A 22,435-nucleotide genomic window follows, 5' to 3' on the forward strand; every position below is an offset into this window, starting at 1 on the left:
ATGTTTTCTTAATTGTAAAAAACATTAAAAGTTATTATGATAAAGGAAGAGGTTAACATTTGATTTACTTACTGCCAGACATCAAATACAAGCCATTAGGATCAACAGCTAAACTTGTGACTGCATCTAAGTGGGCTACCATTGCGTGGATCAGTTTTCCTTTGAAAGAAAAGATTATCTCTGTTATTTTTCTACAGTTAATTTTTGTAATTCAACATATTATGGCAATTTAATTTGTATGGCCCCACTGAATCTGAAAGAATGAACATTTTAATTCTTTTGGTTAGCTACCATTGCTTTTTCTCACTGATTGGAGCCTTTCATGTTTTATATCACATTAAAGAAAAATACTCTCTCATGACTGAGCGAGTATGGTTATGTATCAAGTCATTTTATATTGTTCATTTGCTTAAGTGATCAACAGTTCTGAAGTCAACAACTGTGTTAATCCATTGTACTGTGTATACAACATATACCTTGTGGACTGGAACAATCAATAGTTTTTCCTGAACTGACACTGCAGCCAGAGTGCATATACAAGTCTCTGCTTCCTGACTGACTTAGCGGTCAGTTATTCAGCAATAAGCCACAACTATGTGTGCACTAGTAGGCAATCATCCACATTTTGGGTAAATACGGTTGACTGCCTTCAACCATTCCAAAATGGAATCAGCCCTTTACTACTGTTGAGCCTTGCATGACTTACTGCTATTATAGCAGCTCCTTCATTTAAAAACATACAAAACACTTGTGGGTTTATCTATGGAATATATTCTTCTGTTGTGGAAGGAAATTGACACACAAAGGGTAAGAAAACAGGAAAAAGGTTAAGCTTTTTGGCTACTTGTTCAACTTTTAATAAATAGATTTATTTTCACCTTTTCCCCCAGCTTCAACTATCCCTTTCCATGAGCTCAGATGACACTTTAAGCTCTCGTAGTTTACAGTAAAAACAACACTGGGAATACTGAATTGTGTGCAATACAACTGTTAAGGAAGAAAGTGAATTGGCAATAGCAAGAGGGCCACAGATTGCTGGGAAAAGATTGGTATACTACTGTAATTGAATCCCACAGCACCTCTGTGCAGGTAATTGGTTCCCTTAAAACTGAACTGGGAATGTTAATTCAGTTCTCCGTCCAGACTGAAACTGAATAAAAAACTGTCTAGTCGCTCCTGGAGAAGAGGCCATTTTCTTTGAAGCAACATTACTGGAGTAGCGCTCCCACAGAGTCTGGAGCAATGGCATTAGTAGAACTTCAAAAGGAAATTACTGCTTCCCCAAATAGGCCAGGGCAGACCCAGTGTTCAGCAATCCTACAGAGATGCCGAGGCTGCTTTTAAGTGCTTATGAGGATCCAAGCAGGCAGAATTAGAAAAAAAAAAAAAAAAAAGATGAAAAATCAGCAAATGAAAATTTTAGACTAACATGAGGGGAAGTTTCCCAAGAATGAGTTTCCACTAGGTCTGTGCAATAGCCCTCACAAGGGAAATGGGGAAATCACTACCACGTGAGACATTTAAAACCAGAAACTGCAGACTGCAACAGTGCAAGTTTCCTGACATTGCCTCTCAATGTGCCAATTGTATGGGCTTTCTACAGACGAAGTCTGGGTCAATAGTTCCATGTCAAAGGTCAATCCTTGACCTTTCTCATGAGACTGCCAACAAATTACTATGAGAGTATGTTTGTTTTGTTTTACAGAACTATTCTGGACAGTGTCTGGTGAAAGAACACTTACCTGTATTGTTGTCATAGAATTTGATGTGCCTGTCTTCATGGGCAGTGATACTAATAGGAAGCGTTGGATGGCTGACAACTCTGTTGATCTGGCAGGAAGAGTTAGCGGCTATGAAAAAAATATATAGTGAATCTCTAATGATTGCAAACTCCAGCACACATTCCTTTGAAAGAATACAATCAAAACAAGTTTTGGGTTAAAAATTCTTCATAGGCATTAAATCTACCATGTGTCTGTAATGGAAGCTCTCTCAAGTAATACCTTACTTTTATATAGTGCCTTTTATTCTAAATCATTCCAAAGCACTTTAAAAGTGACACACATGCACACTCACTGTCACTCAGACACACTACCTAACACTGATACACTTACATAGAATATCCATGCATGGGGATACACAGAGGAGGGGTTTTGCTATGGATTCCCCCAACCTATTTCCTCTGCTTTAATTTTTACTATTACAGCAACTGCTTAAAAATATCCCAATAGAATTATGAGTCACACAATGCATGTTCAAAATATACACTTCTTCTGACCTTTTATCAGAAATATGTGGTTCACTGTGTTGCTGGAGCCCTGGGTCTAGAAGATTAGCTGTAACATTATCCATCACTGCTTAAAACCCAGCAACTGCATTTCACTCTATAATTTCACCTCTCACCCAACTTCCCTATTTTTTGTGAACATACTCTCATTTTGAGTAAAATAATACAAGCTTTCAACAATAAAAATATCAGCCTCTCTCGAGAAGAAAATGTTTTCATTTTGGATACATACTGATATCTGTGTTGGATTCCAAGGTAAGAATTCGTTGCCGTGTCTCTATGTTAAAAATGCAAGTGTGCCCACTGTTAAATGATGCTACCATGTGGCTTGGGTCACTGCTCACAAGGTCCACAGAAGAAGGGATTCCCATTTCTACAGAAAAGCAGCACATTTTTCAGAAATGAATTAGTTGGTAAAAGCAAGAAACCATTTTGGTATAAAAAATTATATAGTTTCATTATGACGTAAGGAAAAAGTTATTAATGCTGTCTAAAACTATATAGTTTTCAAACATTACTTATCAATTGAAACACTGACTGCCATCTTGCACTTGATAATATAATGAATACAAGTCATTATTTGAAGTGATACTCTACAGTGGTTCATTGGTTTATAACAGATTTTATTATCTAGAGAGAGTAAGGACTCAGAATCTATGCCCATATAGTCTAATATGGTCACCAACTTAATCCTATTTGGTGGATATACTACCTCAGAGAATATTTTTTATTAAGATGCTTTATTTAAGAGCTTGGGATGGGATAGGAGATCCATTTCAACTTTGAAGTCTGTTCATGGGAAGGAAATCTTTTCTTGCATGGAGCTCTAAGACTAATTCCCAGAGAAAAACATCTATAGGACAAAGTTCGAGGACACAAGTAACTTACAGAGTAAAAATACTTACAAAAAAGTTGCAGTTGTTTAAAAATTACTATTAAAACTAAGATGGAGTCTTCAAGAGCAGGATGGAGGAGTGTGTGGGACAATAACAGAAATTATGAGTTTAAACAGCGAAGCTATAAGCATTTAAGTAGGAAATTATTCTGTACCTTGATTATCATTAAATATATTAAGAGCTGGAGCAATCTCTGAAGCTTTCCATAAACGTATGGTGCCATCTGCTGAACAGGATAGTAAACGCTGGTGTGCTCCACTATAAACCAAGCCCCATACTGCATCTGTGTGGCCTACAAATGCACCTCTTAGAACAGACGGATCTGTGAAAAAAGTGATAGGGGATAAACATTTTGAAACAAATTTTAAATAAAGAGAACCCACTGAATTAGAAGTAATTCCTTTGGTTATATATAGAATCAAATATTAAAAACAAAGGATTTGGCTGGGCTATCACTGAAGAAGTTTAGCTTATTCAATGTAACGGTACTCAAATTTCACTAGGGTATCTGGATTTCAGTTATTTAATTTGTATTTTGAAACAACAGAATTGGGTTTTACAACATCTCTAAAAATCCACTTCCTCTATACCACTACCACTAAAACTCTTACTATCTTGTACTGACTACTGCCACCTCCTTCGTTCTGGCCTGTGCTTCTTTCCTACCTGTTCAGTATATTCAACATACCGTAGGGCGTAAAGCACCTTCCTTTCCTGGTGCTCTCCCAGTCTCCCTGCTCCTTGAGTCTCTTTAATGGGTTACAATCTCTTTCTAAATCAAGGCCAAACCCCTCTGGCCTCATCATAAGGCCCTATACACACAGCTCAGACCCTGCCTATATTTAAAGTATCTTCTGCCTTCTTTTGCTCCTTATGTGCACTCTTCTCTTTAGTGTTCTCCAGCTGTTTCCTTTTCTCATTTGCAGCTCTATACCTTTCACCACATTGCTACCAATTCTTAGAACAGACTCTTTATGTGTAGGCCAAGCAATCTTGATACTCTTCAAAATTTGTTTCTTTCCACTAGTACACTATCTTTAATTTATAACATAATCCTAAAACCCCCAAAACCTACCAGAAACTAACACACAAATGAAAAATAGGTATGATTTGGTTTTTTTGCAAACCCATAATCTTCCAAAACTGTATTTCCTTTCCGATGTTTTTCTTTTGTCCCCGTTTTCCATGACCACTACTGTTATTTATTAAATTCTCTAATTTACACTTAAAAGTTCCTCAGCACAGCTCTTGTCTTCCTACATTTTTCTACAAAGCTATTCACCCCAATGGTATTATAAAAATAATAAGAAGCACTTAGAAAGGGAGAAATATTCCGATATCTTCATAATGTGTGTCGCAACCCTAAACCTATGTTCAAACATGGCGTCTGTATGGCCAATTGTCAGTCAAAAGGTCACATTGGTACTGTGTGCAACACCGTAGTGCCGTGTGCTACCCTATGGTGCGGTGTGCCACCTTATAGTGCCGTGTGCCTATTCTCAAACCTTCTGTCTGGTCAAAAGGTCAAGTTAATGCCGTGTGCTACACTATAGGGCTGCGTGCAAAAAGTAGCGTGCCAGATGCAGTTCCTATTGACGTAGAGGGCACCAGCTTGGAACCTGGAAGGTGAAGGAGCTAGGGACCAATCAGAAGCTGACACGAGTAAGAGTTTTCAAATAAAACCATGTCTCACGCCAAAAACAGCAGGAATATCCACGTGTTAGCTGAAAGGCCTGATCACCCTTTCAGCCAGGGTCTCCTCCGGATTTTGCCGGCTCGTGTCGTGTCAATTTTTCTTTTGGATTACTTCTCACCAATTCATCATGCCCTTGGTGTGTCTACTGCTGGTCATCTGCGCCTGGAGTGTGGTATGTGCATTTTATTTTCTGTAAATACTCTGTTCGCTCAGCCTCTTCCTTCCTTCTTTTTCCTTTCTTTCTCTCCCTTACTTGGTACAAAGTTGTGTATACAGTATATGAAAGTCAAATTGTTGTATTGATTGCTATTGTGATTGGTTGGTGTATTTTACAATATTCGGTTAATGTGTGTACAGTTTACTTAGTTTTGTGTATCTGCTCGGGATTTTAGTGAGTAGTTGATTATAAATCGTTTGGTTTCTTGTTGTCGGATGTAAATAGACTGTTTTGAGTTGTGTGTGGTTTTATTCTGATAGTATTTCTAGTTGATAAATTGCCTATCCCCAGCCCAAGTTGTAACGTATCCCTGTTAATAAATGGCCACGTGGTTTGAAATTTCAATCTGTCACGTTTTAATTTTCCTCTCTCAATCAAATCCTTACTCGAACCTGCATCTGTCTCGGACAATGTGTACAGAGGATGAGAAATGAAAGGATAATTCCATGTATTTTCCAATCTGTAAGTGTTCATGTATAATATCAACAGAACCAACAGGAAAAAAAGTTGCTGCAATTATGCTACATGAGGGAGAAATTAGCATTCAAGAAGTTAAACATAAGTTAAGATTAAAATGTCATTAATAGCATGTCAGCTTATTTCTCAAAAGCCAACTTTCATACAAACCGTATATGAAACATCATGTTAAGAAGTCTCTTGACATAGCCCTTGCTCTTTGTTAAACTGGCAGGTTTCACCCTTTTGCCAGCCCGTAATAATGAGTCAATCCAAGAACTAAAGCAGCAGTTTACTTACGATTTGTCTACATGGCAAGTTAGTGCACAGCAAACTGGGGTGCTGTAGATTCACACTGCGACTTGCATGTATTAACTTATCATGTAGTCAAGCCCTTAGATACTAATGCCAATAGTTACCTTTTTCTTTCAAGTTCTGAATATCACTACCCAAAACAGTTCACAGTGCTGCTAAATCCAGCAAAAGTTCAGGTTTTCACTAGATACCTCATTTTCACTCGCTAAGTTTCTGTGACAAAAATGTGCCAAGTGTGACAGAAACATACCATAAGAATCATAGGGGTCAATATTTGGGTTTGTCGTATTCCAGGCCTGGATGAGGCCATCAGTTCCTCCACTGTAACACTGCTCACCATTACTGCTCATTACCACACAGAGCACTGGGCCACTGGAAAAAAACCCACAGAAACCAAATTATCAATTTCAACTCTTCTCACTGATTACATGTAAGAAAAATAACTGTTAAGTCTATGTTCAAAGAAAACATTTGGTCTTGTGAACTCTTAACTGAGACTCGCTAGATGGAAACACTGCAACAAAAATACTGCACATTTCAGGTGGTATGTGATACAGTGCTCTGGATTTTGACAAAAAAGGCTCCCCCACATCAATGTCCAGTCATATTATTAAAGTTAGATCAAATTAATGATTAAACCAATTGCACGAAGTACAAAAGAAGCACTAACGATGTGTCTGTTCCTATCAGTTTTAAAATATAATTAAACAACTATTTTGCCTGCAAACATACTGGGAAAAAAAAAATTCTGTACTGCAGTAACAAGCACAAAAGTTCCCTATTTTGCAATATTTATATTTAGATTTGTCTTTTTAAAATGGTAGCTTTAACAAGCTCCAACTAGAATAAAGACATTCAGAATAGAACCAAACACACATACAAATATTTAAAATGGATAATATGAAAACTAAATTAATAAAAAGACTACCTGATTTTTCATACATGGTAGAAATTAATACTTGAAAACTACTTTAAACATATGAAAACTATTTCTCAGAGCACAGTAGTGTTTCTATATGTGCAAAGGCATGTACTTACCTGTGTGCTCTGAATGTATATATAGGTTCTACATCAAGAGAGGCACTCCTAAACAAAAGCACAGGAGAGCAATTTCAGAGTTTGTTACAGTACACAAGTGTTCCCCGAATATTTTTTGAAAACAAAATGCTGAAACAGCTATCTTGTCCAACTGCTGTACACTCATATTAAAGTTTTCCCTAACCATCTTCCATCTCCAAAAAGCAATACTGGAAAGATTTTTTTTTTTTGTAAAGCAGCCCAAAAAAAAAAAAGGAAGCAGACTAGTCATGAGCAGTCCTACAACAATCAAACCAAAAAAGAGGGAATAAACTTTGAATAGATTACATATATTCTGTGGGCCACATTTTATATCGTGCTCAGTCACAAGAGAGAGGGAGGGAGTGGATTAAAGTTCACTGATTCTACGGTCGGTTATGCCAAAGCCCCAAGTGAATTTACAGCAGCTAAGAACATGCTCTAGACTGCCAGCTGGTAACAGTCCCTAAGGAACTGCACGTTGGGGACTGCAGGAGTACACCATGCTCTGGCCAAGTCTCTCCCCACCAAATCACTCTGGTAACTCTAGGAGGGCGGCACAGTTACTGGCTATTCAGGAAATCTCCAGCAGAGGAGATGCATCCAGATTCAAAAGCACACAAAGTGCAGAGTGGGCCAAAGAATCTGATCTCATGTCTGTCCATATTTTTATCAGTAAATATATATACACACACGTAAGTGATATATAATTAAATAAGTCACCACCTTTAAATAAGTTTTCCTAGTAAAATAATATAACAGTATCTATATGGAAGTACACTAAAAAGAAACCATACAGTATTTTCATAATGAAAAGAAGAGATTAATGAAATTACATGGCTTCAGCCTGGCATTCTTTTAAAGTCTGTATCTTACAACAGCCTCATGCCCCCTCGCAATGAAGTGAAAAGGGAGGACTCCCACTGACTCCACCTGCAGTTGGATCAAGCCCCAAATGATCTTTTCTTTGATATTAATGTTTCTCTAAATAATTAGTTAAAATGTTTTCACATAAAGAACACAAATAAGAACAGCCTTACTTTTTTGCTGGCGCTGTTTTTTGTAAATTCCACATTTTTAACGTATGGTCCTCGGATGCAGTTATTAAGACTGGTTCAACTGGATGGAAAGCCAGACCTCTTATTCCATCAAAATGACTTCTTAATGTGAACTTAGGATTCCAGGTCTTCCTCAGTGCATCCTTATTGTTTGCTATCTATTTGGAAAAAATACCCAAAATTCGTACTTAGTTTGGTGGACTTACAACAAAAGGAGAAATCAGAATTTTAATCTAGCATTTACGGATTACTTCAAATTGTTACTTCATTTTCATATCTTCATGTCTTTAAACTAACCAGCACTCTATTTGCCAAGCATGAGAAAACTCATATTTACATATATAGGTAGTATATACAAAAGTCAGATTATTTGCACCTTACTTTTCTTCCTCATATTTTAAAAAGTAGCCATAGTTTATGACCAGAATTAAAAAATAAGATCAAAAATAACATCAATTGGATTACTTTTTTAAAATGATAAAGAGAAGATCCCATAAAAACAGAGGATGGAAATCTTCCCATATGGATATGCCTCTGTGGAAATATGAAATGTTCTGTGAGTCACATTTATCATCACTTAGTGACTCAAAGTTTCTCAGTTTACAAGTCAAAAGATATCCTTCCTAACAACCAGTGCTGCCAACTCAGCCTAGGATCTGGAAGTTCAGCTGTGTTCTTTCTGGTTCACATATTAACAGTGGCCTTGACTCAATTAGGGCGCATTATAGGAATAGTTAGGACGCAATTGGGGTGTGGATCTTAATTTAATCCAATTTATTTTCTTAGAGATGTATTGGCTTTGTTGTGCTAACAGGATCAGTACAAACTTATTTTTATCAGTAAAATAAGCAGTGATGACTTGGAATTAAAAAAAGGAAGCAGAACAGTTGAGTAAGACTATATTTACAAAGGTTTCAGAGTAGTAGCCATGTTAAGTCTGTATCAGCAAAAACAACATGAAGTGGGTTTTAGCCCACAAAAGCTTATGCCCAAATAAATTTGTTAGTCTCTAAGGTGCCACAAGGACTCCTCATTATATTTACAAAGATACTTCTCTAACAGTAACTGCTTTTTAAAAGTGACCCAAATGATAATCCAGTCTCAGTAACGTAAAAGAAATGCTGTAAGGCAGTCATTTCAACACAGCTCCCTTGGACAAAGGCTGAAATAAAACAATGGATGATCTTTTAGGCTTTGTCATCAACCACTACCTGCGCTAAGTTTCACAGAATCACAGGACTGCAGTGGATCTCAAGAGATCATCTAGTTGAGTCCCCTGCACTCATTTGCTTGGCAATAACAGATAAAGTCCACTAATAAAATGTTGATACAAAAACTAAATCAGGACTAATGGTACCATAATATTTGTTGTGAAGCACATTTCATGTAGATCCCAACATTTGTGTCTATAATTAATTGCAGGCAGAGAGGACTGATGCCCCTTTGAAAGACTGGTCTTTAATAGAATACAGCTCAGAGATTTCAATATTGAAAAAATATATGCATTCTATCCAGCATATCTTCAAACAGTATGTATCAGAGACTTAAAAATTGTTTCCCAGAGTTTAATAAATATTGAAGTAATAATGAGAACACACAGCACAGAAACCTAAAACTTTAGAAAATCAGGCTCAATAAGCATTAAAGGAGAAACAGTGGTTGCTAAATCTATAAACGAGGTTCTTGGAGTGACAAATTATTTTAGATTAAATTCAATGTTCCTTTTCAGTTAAAAAAGACTGCAGATCCTCGAGACTCTTCCTTTATTGCTGGGAAATGAGCGGGGCCTAATTTCAGAGAAAAAGTACTGGGGGTGAAAGCAAATGCCATAGTAAATTGGCAGGTGGAATCAGAGGCAGGTGCAGTGATATAAAATACTTTCAAGTAATTTTTTTAAACTGACAATTTCAAATTAATAGTATCCCTTTAAGGCAGACAACATTTGTCAGCTCCAGTTTGTTAAAAAGAAGACTTACGGGTAATGGATTATTTGTTCAACAGGTGGCGTATAGGAATTAGGTGACAGAATTCCAACTCAGAGAAGTTTAGGATCCATTCTACTGATATGGCCAGAAAGAGCAGGGCAGAACAGATTTCAGTGTCACTTTGGAAATATCTCCTAAATATCTATAAAGTTAACAACTGTAATTAATGTTCTAACACAGTAATATAACAACTTTAAGTAGCTACAGGTTTTGGGTGGGAAGGGAGGGTTTATATTTTATTTTCTGACAGATTACACGAGAATGTAATATTTAACTATGTAAGATTAAGACTGGTGAACATCAAAACATTACCGGATAAATATATATTTAATCATTTTTAACTACTGATTGATGTTTACTTCTATTAGTTACTATTAATTTACACATTTGTACTCCAGATGCTAATTTTTAATAAACACCAAACAGGGAAGGATTCTCTCAGGGCCTGACAATGACAAAGTCAGGACTCCCGAGCTTCATTCTGGATCTGCTATTTATGCTATGGGACTTTACGGAAACTCACTTAAGGTGTCTGGGTGAAATCCTGACCATACTGTTGTTAATGGGATTTTGCCATTGACTTCAATGGGACCAGGATTTTACCCTGCATGTTTCAGTTTACCTACCTGTAAAATGGATGTAATGAATACTTTCTTTATTGGAGCACTGAGAGACTTAATTAATGTTTGCAAAATACTTTGATATGTCTGTAGTTCAGTATTTATTATTAAAAACCAGGAAGAAAAATCTAAGCCCTTTGTGAATTTATGAAGCACTAAACAGAATGGTGACTGAAGAAAGATGTCTGTAATTCAAATGAAGAGTGCAGAAGGTAATCAAACAATTGGTGTGGAACATGATATTTAAAAGACACAGGCCTCCATCATATGAAAAACAATAAACCTTTCTTGCTGACTTCATATTATCAACAATTCTCTCCAAAAGAGACAGAAATTGTAGGTTAACATTTAGCAAGATTCCAAGTTTTTAAGAATTCAAACAATTTGATGGTTCAGCAATCACCTCCTCCAACAACTGGGAAGCAAGTTTTCCACTAAGGGCTATCAATATTGTGTAATCATTGTCTAGACTGAGCCTGGATAGAATTCATGCTGTTAGACGGAATGGAGAAAGCAGTAGATCCTCAAAGATACAAACACCAGAGTTACAGACTGACGGGTCAACCAGACACCATTGATTGGATGAGCCTATCTGCAAGTGTGTTTTCCTTTCCCAGTTCTACTTATGTGAAATATTTGCTGGAACAGTTCACATTGTCCCATCTAGAGGGCTTCCCAACCCAGGTATACAAATTCTGTTCTTTCTTGCTGGTGGATTTAAAATGATAATGGCCAGCTTTCAGAGGGGTAGCCGTGTTAGTCTGTGTCAGCAAAAACAACAAGGAGACCTTGTGGCACCTAAGAGACTAACACATTTACTTGGGAATAAGCTTTCGTGGGCAATAACCCACTACATCAGATGCATGGAGTGAGCCTGCCTACTGTATTTTTCATTCCATGCATCTGAGGTAGTGGGTTCTAGCCCATGAAAGCTTATGCCCAAATAAAATGTGTTAGTCTCTAAGGTGCCACAAGGACTCCTAATGGCCAGCTTGCTCTTGAAGTAAAAACAGATTATGGGACAAGAGTCCACAATAAATGTATACCTTCACTTGTACGACCCTTATCTGGAGTTTTCACACCAAGTTTCCCCCAAATGGCACCACCTCACATGAGATTCCTACCACAGATTAGACATGTTTGTTTTCACTCACTTGGACAATTGAGATTTGGTAATCCCTGTTTAATTTCAGATGGCAGTAACATTCTGTCAGATCAGAACTTCTTAAAGGAGTCTGTTACACAGATTAAATCAAAGAATCTGTGTGATTAATGACTACTGAGATTTCAGAGCCCTTTTAGGGTCTCTTACATAGATTTATGGCAGCCATGAAACTTAGTCTCATTGTATTACCTGCTAATTATGTATTTAGGATTGAGACACATTTTGTAAAGTCACATGGTACCAATGTCAAACTAAAAGATATTTTAATTAAGGAGAAAGGTACTTTTCTCTAGATCACATAAGTGATTTCCTATTCCTATCAAGGAGGAACTACTCCTAGACAGAGCACTCTGAAACGTATTTTTGTCTCAAACTGATCAAGGTATCTGCAAAAGCTTGTTTCTACCAGAGGAAATGGGTTTATACAATTTTCTTCACAGAAAGAACTGGATTTTATAGTACTTTGATTCTCCTGAATTTGAGTGTTGTTCAAAGAACATAATATTGAAAACTTTCCCCAATCCTACTCTGAAGTCCCCACTAAACAATGCTGAGGACCTATGTGTTTGAAATTAGTGACCCGTAGAGGTACTAAATTATTAACAGAAACAGAAAACAGTCTTAGGAGGGGACCACATGCTACTTGGCATGCACTGCTTGGTGCCAATACAGATAACAGTACTATCATCTAGTTCTTAGTCTGCAGTTTTCATCTGCAGATTTTAGAAACACTTTACATAGGAGATAAATATCATTATCCTCATTTTACATATGGTGAAAATGAGGAAAACAGAAGATGAAGTGACCTGCCTAAGGTAAGCCAGCAGGCTAGTAACAGAGCCAGAAATAGAACTCAAAACACCTGAGTTCCAGTCTAGAGCTCCATCTACTAGGTAAAACTACTTCAATTCCTTTGCACCCTTCTGGACATCCTAGCATCTCTGAAGAAGTCAGAAAGGTAGAAAAATGGGTCTACAGCGGCAGCATACTCTAAGAACTTCAGTTACTAATAAGTAACCTACTTTTCTCCCTCTTTAAATTACCAAGATGGGTTCTACTCTTGGAAATCAACCACAGAGGGTAGCTTAAGAGTAATTTGATTTAAGGACTGGAAGACATTTCTTCCAAAATTAGTATCTGATCAGACTACTTGCAGCCTAAGCCTTCAGTCAAGTGAGGTCAATGAGAACCATGAAAGAGTTGATTTCTGGATCATAAGACAGAATTGTAGAAGGCTCTTAAGAAATCACATTGTAAGTAAATGAACAAAAATGAATGCCCTTTCACAGGAAGGCAGTAATATGCAAAAGCAACTGCCATATGAACTTTCAGGTTAGAGACAAGAATGCCAGGTTTCAGCAATGAAATCTGCTACTCCAAGATGTAAAGTACTGAACAAACAAATGAGACACACGAGAACCCACATGGAAGCCTGAACAAAGAAGCAAACAGACGAAGTGAAAGCTCTTTCATATGAATGGATCAGAGGACTCCAACAACACTTGACAAATATCTTAAACTCGATATTTCAGCAGTTAAGAGTCAAGAATCTATACTACCAAATGAAGGGAAGTGGGATCAGAATGTAACAGCGTCCCTCTCTTCTTGAAATAAAATCATGCATACTTTAGTGGAAACAGAGGCAGCCCTGAGCCAAAGCTAGGAGATCATGCTACCAGATCCAGTGTACCTAAACAGGAATGTCCTCTCTTGTTGCTAAACAAATCATGACTCGCAAAAGACAAATTGAATACCTTGCAGAATATAGCGATGGCTGCTGCTGCAGCATTACTCAATATCTTTGAATAAACTGCAGTCAGCTGTGTAACATCTGTGTCTGGGTGTATATGCCTTTAAAGGTCTGCTTGTTAATTTCTGGAATTTGAAAAGCCAGAGATGATTTTATTCCAGAGTTTATTAAAAAAAAAATCACATAGCCATAACACCCTATGGTAATTTACTACATGTATGGTCAGGTCGGATGAAAACTAAAGCTCCATTTGCTACTGTTTGCAATTCCTTTACATCTGCAAAAGAGCACTGTACTGGGATTGATCTGTAGTTGCCAGATCACCAAGGTAAGAACACAGGGACAGATGGCTAAAGTAAATAATAGCTAAAATACATTTTGCTAGGAAGTAAAAGCTTTTAAAGACGTGAAAAATCTGACATCTGGCTCCAAATAAGCAGTTGAGAGATTCATTAACAGGCTATACAGAAGAAACAAAGGAGGGAGTCATGCATCTTAAAATCTTAGCGAGGAGCTATATGTGCACAGTGCTATCACCTATTAAGGCTATTTGACTTTCAGTAGTCTAAGGTCTGTGGCATGGCACACAGACTCCAAGCGTATGCCTTACACTGCAATTAAACACATGTAGCAGGCCCAAGTCGGGCTCACGGAGCTCTAAAATTACAGTGTAGATATCCAGGCTCAGGCTAGAGTCTGGGCTCTGGGACGCTCCCACCTCTCATGGTCCCCTGGCCCAGACAGCTATATTGTAATTTTATACCCCTGCAGCCTGCCCAAGTCAGTTGACACAGACCAGCCACAGGAGTTTTATTGCAGTGAAGATGTACCCCAAGGGTGGGGATCTGAGGAGCAATTACTATACATGAAGAACAGCTATTTTGAGTTAAGACAGCAGAAGACCCTTTAAAGGTCACTTAACTTTTTTCTCTTTTAATAAAGAGAATTATCCTTCATTTTGCAAATGATGGATATTTTGCAAACACTTTTCTTTATTCTACATGTTGCACATGTGGGGTTCCTCCTGTAGTCAGAAGTTTTACATGGTTACAGATTTCCTTAAGATCTTCACACATATATAGATGGCAGAATCTTAAATGGTTTATTTTAAACTACCACTTACATCGTAAGTCAGTGAATCTGCCTCGTTGGCAACTGTAAGGCCTGCCAATTCTCCAAGACCCAGTTCACTTTCAAGGGCTTCATCTGCTCCCATAATGAATGACTTCCCTGATGTAGGAGGGAACGTTAAAGCTTCCACTGCAAGAAATGAAAAACACGCAAAAAGTCATAGCTATACACATACAATTCTGTGGGTTTTCATGTAAAAATATCTGTTCATTTTCCCTTAAAATATTATATATTAAATTACCTCAATTAGTAACCAAGGACAAAAGAGCAATAGACATTCACGCATGCGGAAAAGACACATATTCCAAAAGGTATCCAAGGCACTTTCCAGTAACGGAGGTCTTTGAATAAGTTGCTTTCACAGATCCACACCCTTGGAGTCCATGTGCCTCAGGACTGCTAAAAGCAATTGTTTATGTCCCTTTCAGCTCTTTCTAATGACAAAGTAATAAAGAGGTGCACAGCCACTTCCTCAGTTTTATACAAAATACACAGATGCTCCAAAGATGCAGGGAAGGGAAGAATGGAAACAGGGACTGGCTGAGGCAACATATTTGCAGAAATTCAGGTATTAAAAACCTAGGTTTTTCCTTCTATACACTGCTTCCACAGCTATCTTGGAAATTATAGGTATATGTACCCAGAGGAGCACTGGGTATTTAAAAGGGAGTGTTAAAAGCATTCTCTCATAAGGAGCATCTGACCTAGCCTTTCAACTGAGAGCAACGTTAGGTAAAAATAAAAACTGAGAAGTCTTCAAATTTCAGAGGTGATTATGTGTTGTAGATACAACAGAAATGGTATCATAACACTGGTGGAATTAGCCTTCAGGTCACCTGATACTCATCTTTGAGTTAACAGGAATGAAAACAGAACAATTAAATGTGGATACCATCTATACCCTAACTAATTTCCCTGTGGAGCTCACACCACAAACTTGAAGGAGCCTGGATGACTTACGGAAATTCTAGCCTATGCATCACATTCAACTTGAACTATACAGCTGCTCCAGGAGTGTAGTCTAACAGTTTGCAGAACTGCAGTCCCCCAAAGGCAGCATCTGCCCTAGAGGCGTGTACTAAGGCATAGCGTTCTGACAAGGTGTAGATGAAAGTCCACAGCAGCTTTGCATATTTCACCAATGGATACATTCTTCAACAGAGCTATGGAAGTAGACTGAGATCTGGTGGAATGGGCTACAACCCTAAAAGGAGGTTTGGCATTATCAGCCTCATAGCGGAAGATGAAACAAATGGAAACCCACTTAGAAAGTCTTTAAGAAGAAAGAGGGACTCCTTTAATTCTGTCCACGAAAGAGAGAAACAGCCAGGGAGACACTCTGAAGGGTTTAGTCCTTTCCAAATAAAAAGCCAATACCCTCCTGATGTGTAAGGTGCATAGGACAGCTTCCTCCCTAGTCAGATGAGGTTTAGGATGTAACATTGGCAGCTGATGACCTGACTGATATTAAAGTCTGAGGTTACATTGGATAAAAAAGGGAGATGTGGGCAAAGACATACCTTTTCTTTATAGAAAACTGTGTAGAAAGGGACCAATCATTAAGGCACAAAGCTCACCAGTTCTCCTAGTGGAGGTGATAGCCACTAAAAATGCAGTCTTCACAGACAAGTGTAGAAGGATACACTTAGCTAGTGCCTAAAAATGGAGGCTTCACTGGCTGGTGAGTCTTGCCCACATGCTCAGGGTTTAACTGATCGCCATATTTGCAGTTGGGAAGGAATTTTCCTCCAGGGAAGATTGGCAGAGGTCCTGGAGGTTTTTTGCCTTCCTCTGCAGCATGGGGCACGGGTCACTTGCTGGAGGATTCTCTGCAGCTTGAGGTCTTCAAACCACAATTTGAGAACTTCAATAACACAGACATAGGTTAGGGGTTTGTTACAGGAGTGGGTGGGTGAGATTCTGTGGCCTGCATTGTGCAGGAGGTCAGATTAGATGATCACAATGGTCCCCTCTGACTTTAAAGTCTATGATTCTATAAAGTTGAGGGCCAAATTCAAGTTCTACATAGGAGTGGGTTCTTTGACATGTGGAAAAAGGTCAGCCAATCCTCTGATGAATCTGGAAGTGATGGGGTGAGCAACACTAAAAGCCAATCAACGGGGCAACAGAAAACTGTGATAGCTGCTAAATGAACTTTAACAGAGCTCAGAGAGAGGCATGAATTCTTCAAACTCGACAGGTAATCTAAGACCTCCAAAAGGGAAGACTCAGCAGGGGATACAATAATGGTGGAATCTCTTTCATTTCTGCAGGTAAGTTTTTCTAGTTGCTGCTTTTCTGCTATTCAACAAAACTTCCTGTACCTCTCTTGAACAGGAGACCTCTACCCCAGAGAACCATCTAGAAACCAAGCCTTGAGCTACTGCGTGTTCGAGCTGGATCAGTTCTTGAGTCAGCAGGTCAGGAATGGTTGGAAGCTGTAGTGAGATGTGAGGTGAATCAGGCAGGGGGAACCATATCTGCCTTGGCCAAATCCGTGCAACTAGGATGATTTTAGCTCTGTCCTGATTGATTTTGTTTAGTACTCTGAGGAGCAGCAGTGGTGGAGGATACGTACAGAGGAGATATCTTGACCAGAAGATGATGAAGGCATCTCCCTGAGATTGATGGTCTAGACCCTCTTGATCCGAACATTCGATGCCCTCTGCTGAGGACATTGGTGAAGAGGTCTGTTTCTGGAAAACCCCAGGTGAGGAATATATGCTCAAGAATTAGGTATTTGAGTCCCACTCCTAGTCCTAGCAGAAGTGTCTGCTTGAGCCATTGGATATAGTGTTCTAAAGACTCAGTAAGTATGAGGCTGAGAAGAGAATCCGATGCGCTATGTGCCACTTCTACCATTTTACTGCTTCTGCACAAAGGGAAAGGAATCTTGCTCCTCCTTGACAATTTATATAATGAATGCTGGTTCTGCTGTCTGTCGATAGATTAGCCCCTGATCATGGGAAGGAAACATTTGCAGGCAAATCTAACTGATCTGAATTCCAGGAGGTTACTGTGGAAAGTGGACTCTTGGGCAATCCATTTGCCTTGAATGTTATGTGTTTGAAGATACTATACCGCCAACTGCCACCCTATGAGAAACCTATGAGAAATGCATCATACAATGGTGGCAGTCGTTGAGAGGCAGAATGAAGGGAATGCCAGCACAGATATTGTCCAGATCTTTCCACCAACTGTAGAACCTGATGAGGAATCGACAGTAATTTGTTCAGACTGTGCTTGTTGGGGGTGTAATCAGTTCTCAATCATCCTTGAGAGCAGTGTAGGTGCAATCTGACATGAAGTGTGACAAATGTGCAGGCTACCATACGATCTAGGAGTTGCAGACAAATTGTGGCTCTTTGTAGACTTACCTGAACCTGCATGATCAGATCTGATAGTGTCAAAAACCTGTAAGTTGGTAGGTAAACTCTGGATATTTGTGGCATGTTCGGTGGCTCCTTATAAACTCTATTCACTGAACTAGTCTCAATGTGGACTGGTCTTTGTTGGGCACAAGTCTTAACTGGTTGAATAGGGTCATAGTTTTCCTCGCTGTGGAAAGAACTTTGTTGTACAAATGGCCCTTGAGAAGCCAAATCATCAAGATAGCAGAAATCAATTATTCCTGATTGTTGGAGTTGAGTGGCTTCTCAAGGGCCTTCATAAAGACGCCGGGGGCAGTAGAGAGCCTGGATGGGAGAATGTGATCTTGGAAGTGCTCCTGGCTGACCACGAAGGTCAAGCACTGCAGACCCCCCAGATCTAGAGATGGTGTTTATAGCTATGAGTGTCGCCATTCTGAACTTCCGTGTTTTGATGAAAATGTTCGATCATTTGAGATCTAAGATTCGTCTCCATACACTCTTATTTTGGGGAACCAGAAATTACTTGGAATAGAACCCCTTTCCCTCTGTGTTTGGCAGGAACTGGAACTGTGGACTACTATATGGAGAACGAATAGGACTTCCTGTTTCAGCAGATGAGTCCCTGAAAAAGGATGAGGAAGGAGGATGGGATGGGGGAATGGAGGTGAAATGGATGCAATAGCCTCATGTTACAATCTCCAAAATCCATCTGTCAGAAGTAATTTTCTCCTATGAAGATCGAAAATGGGAGAGATCATCCCCAAATAATGGAAGAGAGCAAAACCTTTGGCCAAAACATCAACATTGACACTGAGATGAGGAAAGCTGAGTAGTGTTTGTTCTTGTGGTAGAGGATGGTTCTCTCTTGTGGAAATTAGGTTTCTTCTTAGGTGGTTGCAAAGGCCTGTGATAAACAAGGAATTGGGCTTGGTGGGATCTGTGCACTATCTATGACCTGCTGAATCTCTTTTATTTGCAAGCACATAGATACTGAGGGAGCAGATAGTAGCCCTTGAATCCCTGCAAGAATGTAAGAGTCCACTGGTGAACTCACTAAAGAGCTTGAGCTTCACAGTATTTTTCCTAGGGAGACCTGAGGATTGCAGCCAGAAGTCATGACATATGACCGCTGTAGAAACAGAGTCAGCTGCCATGTCAGCCACATCTAGAGTAACAAAGTCCTGGTTAATAAATGACCTTCCACAATGAATACTTGATATTGCTCTCATTATTCCTGAGGCAGATGATCAATAAAAACTAAATTTCTCATAGTGGGTGTAGTTATATTTTGTAATCAGCGCTTAATAATTGGCAATTTTAAATTGTAACAAAGCAGAGGACCACCTTTTTTGGCCAAAAAGAGATCTAGGTCCTTAGAATGTGGAATAGCCTTTAATGGTGTTGTCTACTTTGTTCATTCACAGCGTCCAGCACCAAGGAATTGAGGGTTAGGTGCGTGAACAAAAACTTGGAATCTTTAGCAGGAACATCGTTTTTTCTTTTTTCTGTCCTCTTACAAGTTGGAGGTTTGGAAGCTGGGGTTTCCCAAATTGTTTTGGTAGGTTCAAGCAGGGCTCTGTTTGTAGGTAAGACTACTTGACCAGAAGTGGCAATATAGAGAACATCCAAGAGTTTGTTCTGAGTCTTCTGAATGTCTTCTGTGCGGATTCTGGAGGGAGTCGGGAATTGTCTTTGTGAGCACTTGGAAGTGCTTAAGATCATCCACACGTGATGGAGGTAGCAGCATCACTGCCTCATTAGGAAGAAATGTTAGTCTGCAGAGTAGATGGCGACAGATGAGGCCCTGATACCAAGAGTCTTTCCATATCCATCAATAGATGGGATTCCAGTTCATCCAAGACAAACAAGTCCTGGAAAATCTAAACTCCTGTGGTACCAGGTGAGAGTGTGCAGAACTCTGATGATGCTTTGAGGATGACTGACTTTGCAAACTCATCAATCAGCGCTATCAATGTCAACTTGGATACTGCAGGCAACTTGGAAGCAGGGTACCACAGGACTTGTAAGCTCCTGAAGCCTTAGCTGAGGGGCCCCCGGTATCAGGAGTTCTCAGGAGCCTCAGTGGTATCCTTTCTGGGATGCGAGGTCTCCAAAGCAGTGGGTCTCTGTGGTGACCTTGGTTTCCTGGCACCATTTTCTTTTTGAGGTGATCTGGAGCTCCTCTTTCTTGAAGTCTTGGTGCCATCCTCTGTGGTTCTCTCCCCAGTGGGTGAGTGGGCTGCAGAAGTTGATGGGGTGCTGTGCAAACAGGGAGACTGCTATACCTGGTGGAAGAGGGGGTATCTGGACCTGGGTCTGAGGCAAGGCGAAGGGAGTGCGCCACCATGAGAAGCCTAAACTTAATTTCAGTATTTTTTCTAGGCCTACTCTTAAACCCTGAACAACTTTTATACTTAGTTGGGAAATGGATGTCCTCTAAGCTGCAGACACAGTGAGTGACCATCAATAAGAGGGACAGAATTCCATCAAGCGAGACAGTGTTTCAATCCAGAGGATTTAGGCTTAAAACACAGATAACATCCTTCAAAGAAGGAAAGCCTGAACTCACCCCCCCACCCCCCCGGTGGGAGGAGGAGCAATGAGGAGTCTCAAAGAAGTTTCCTAACACACACACACACACACCCCTACCTACCTTATACAACTGGTAAAAACTAAAAAGGGGGGCTAAAGTAAGCTCTAGACAATAAAGTAAAAACTAGAATCTATTCCCTACGAAAAAGGTAAGTATGACATAGACAAAATGCTTCAGCTCAGGCCTAGGCAGCTGAGAAGGAACTGAAGGTTGTTCATCTGATACTGCTTCTATACCCTCAGTATGGGGAATGACAGCTAGCGCTCATGGGTGGATTGCAAGGCACTGCTACCAAGTCTCTTATCAAAGGCACATGGGGGCATGTGCACCTGAAATTGAGCACCCATAGGACATAAAAAAATAAGTTACGAGAGAAAATTGACTAAATAATGAGTTCTGAAAGAAAATGAAACGTAGAAAACCAATGTCTGAACAGCGCTTCGTGATTGAAAGCTCTATTGATAGGCAGAAGAAAATATGACCTGAAGGAATAGGAGGGAACCATACACCCCTGGTATTGAGACACGTTTACATATATTCTGCCCTCCACCAAATACTAATGGCCTTCGTTGTTTGAGTAACATGTAGACTGAGAATGGGAAGCTGTGGAGAAAATGTCTAAGACCCATCACCTTTTAGAACAGGGGATCTCAAACTGGGGGCTGGGACCCCTCAAGGGGTCGCGAGTGTGATGGGTTGGATCACAGAACCCCCCTGAGAGCTGCCAATTGATGTGCTAAGACTATCTCTGTTCCTGTTTTCCCTGCCAGCTCAGGACTCCAGCACCCTGTCTTGCTGACACTCTCGTCTGCTCCAACAAAGACCCAGAGTCTGAATCACTTGCCCTAAAGCTGCAGGTTTACCTGAAAACAGCTCACAGAAGTGCTTGTCTTTAGCACTCAGATGCCCAACTTCCAATGGGATCTAAACCCAAATAAATCCGTTTTACTCTGTATAAAGCTTATGCAGGGTAAACATAAATTGTTTGCCCTCTGTAACACTAATAGAGAGATATACACAGTTGTTTGCTCCCCCAGGTATTAATACATACTCTGACTTAATTAATAAATAAAAAGTGATTTTATTAAATACAGAAAGTAGGATTTAAGTGTTACAAGTAATAACAGACAGAACAAAGTCACCAAAAAGAAAAATAAAATGCACAAATCTAGGTCTAATCAAACTAAATACAGATAGGATCCTCACCAGTTTCAGAATGCTCCCTTTTACAGACTAATCTCCTTTCAGCCTGGGTCCAGCAATCACTCACACTCCCTGTAGTTACTGTTCTTTGTTCCAGTTTCCTTCAAGTATTCTGGGGGGAGAGTGGGGGGTGGAGAGGCTCCTTCTTTAGCCAGATGAAGACAAAATGGAGGAGTCTCCCAGGGGTTTAAATAGGCTCTCTCTTATGGGTGAAGATCCCCTTCTCACCCTGCGTAGAATCCAGTCACAAAATGGAAATTCGGAATCACATGGGCAAGTCACATGCCCATGCATGACTCAGGACTTGCAGGTAGCATCCATTATCCATATGCTACCTTGAACATCCTCAGGTAGACTTCTTTTGTGGATTGGAGTCTTCCAAGCTCTTTTGTCTGTTAAGTGCTTCCTGACTGAGCACTTAACTTGCACATTCCTTTCCCAAGAAGTGACCAAATGTTCTAACTCAGGCTACTTAGAAATCAAGCAATTATACAGCCAATGTTCATAACTTTGAACACACAAATGGTGCCTGCATACAACTAGGATGAACATAACCAGTAGATCATAACCTTTACACAGATATGTTACATGGCATATGTAGCAAAACCCTATTCTAGTTATATCATACATACATTT

The 22,435-nt window shown here is 39.5% G+C and overlaps 1 protein-coding gene across 3 annotated transcripts in view; it reads right to left on the reverse strand.

Moving 5' to 3' along the window:
• The window catches only part of STRN (striatin), a 115,592-nt gene that overhangs the window by 9,412 nt on the left and 83,745 nt on the right, over positions 1 to 22,435 (reverse strand). For all 3 annotated transcript variants that reach the window (XM_075064224.1, XM_032772395.2, XM_032772396.2), the window contains 8 exons: positions 14,625 to 14,761; positions 7,964 to 8,139; positions 6,906 to 6,953; positions 6,118 to 6,239; positions 3,338 to 3,505; positions 2,520 to 2,660; positions 1,743 to 1,850; positions 73 to 159 (listed from right to left, as the gene is read on the reverse strand). In XM_075064224.1, coding sequence (XP_074920325.1) covers positions 73 to 159; positions 1,743 to 1,850; positions 2,520 to 2,660; positions 3,338 to 3,505; positions 6,118 to 6,239; positions 6,906 to 6,953; positions 7,964 to 8,139; positions 14,625 to 14,761 — 987 coding nt within the window. The remainder of the gene's footprint in view (positions 1 to 72; positions 160 to 1,742; positions 1,851 to 2,519; positions 2,661 to 3,337; positions 3,506 to 6,117; positions 6,240 to 6,905; positions 6,954 to 7,963; positions 8,140 to 14,624; positions 14,762 to 22,435) is intronic.

The sequence above is a fragment of the Chelonoidis abingdonii genome, chromosome 3 (genome assembly GCF_003597395.2).
Source record: "Chelonoidis abingdonii isolate Lonesome George chromosome 3, CheloAbing_2.0, whole genome shotgun sequence".
Taxonomy (NCBI): domain Eukaryota; kingdom Metazoa; phylum Chordata; order Testudines; family Testudinidae; genus Chelonoidis; species Chelonoidis abingdonii.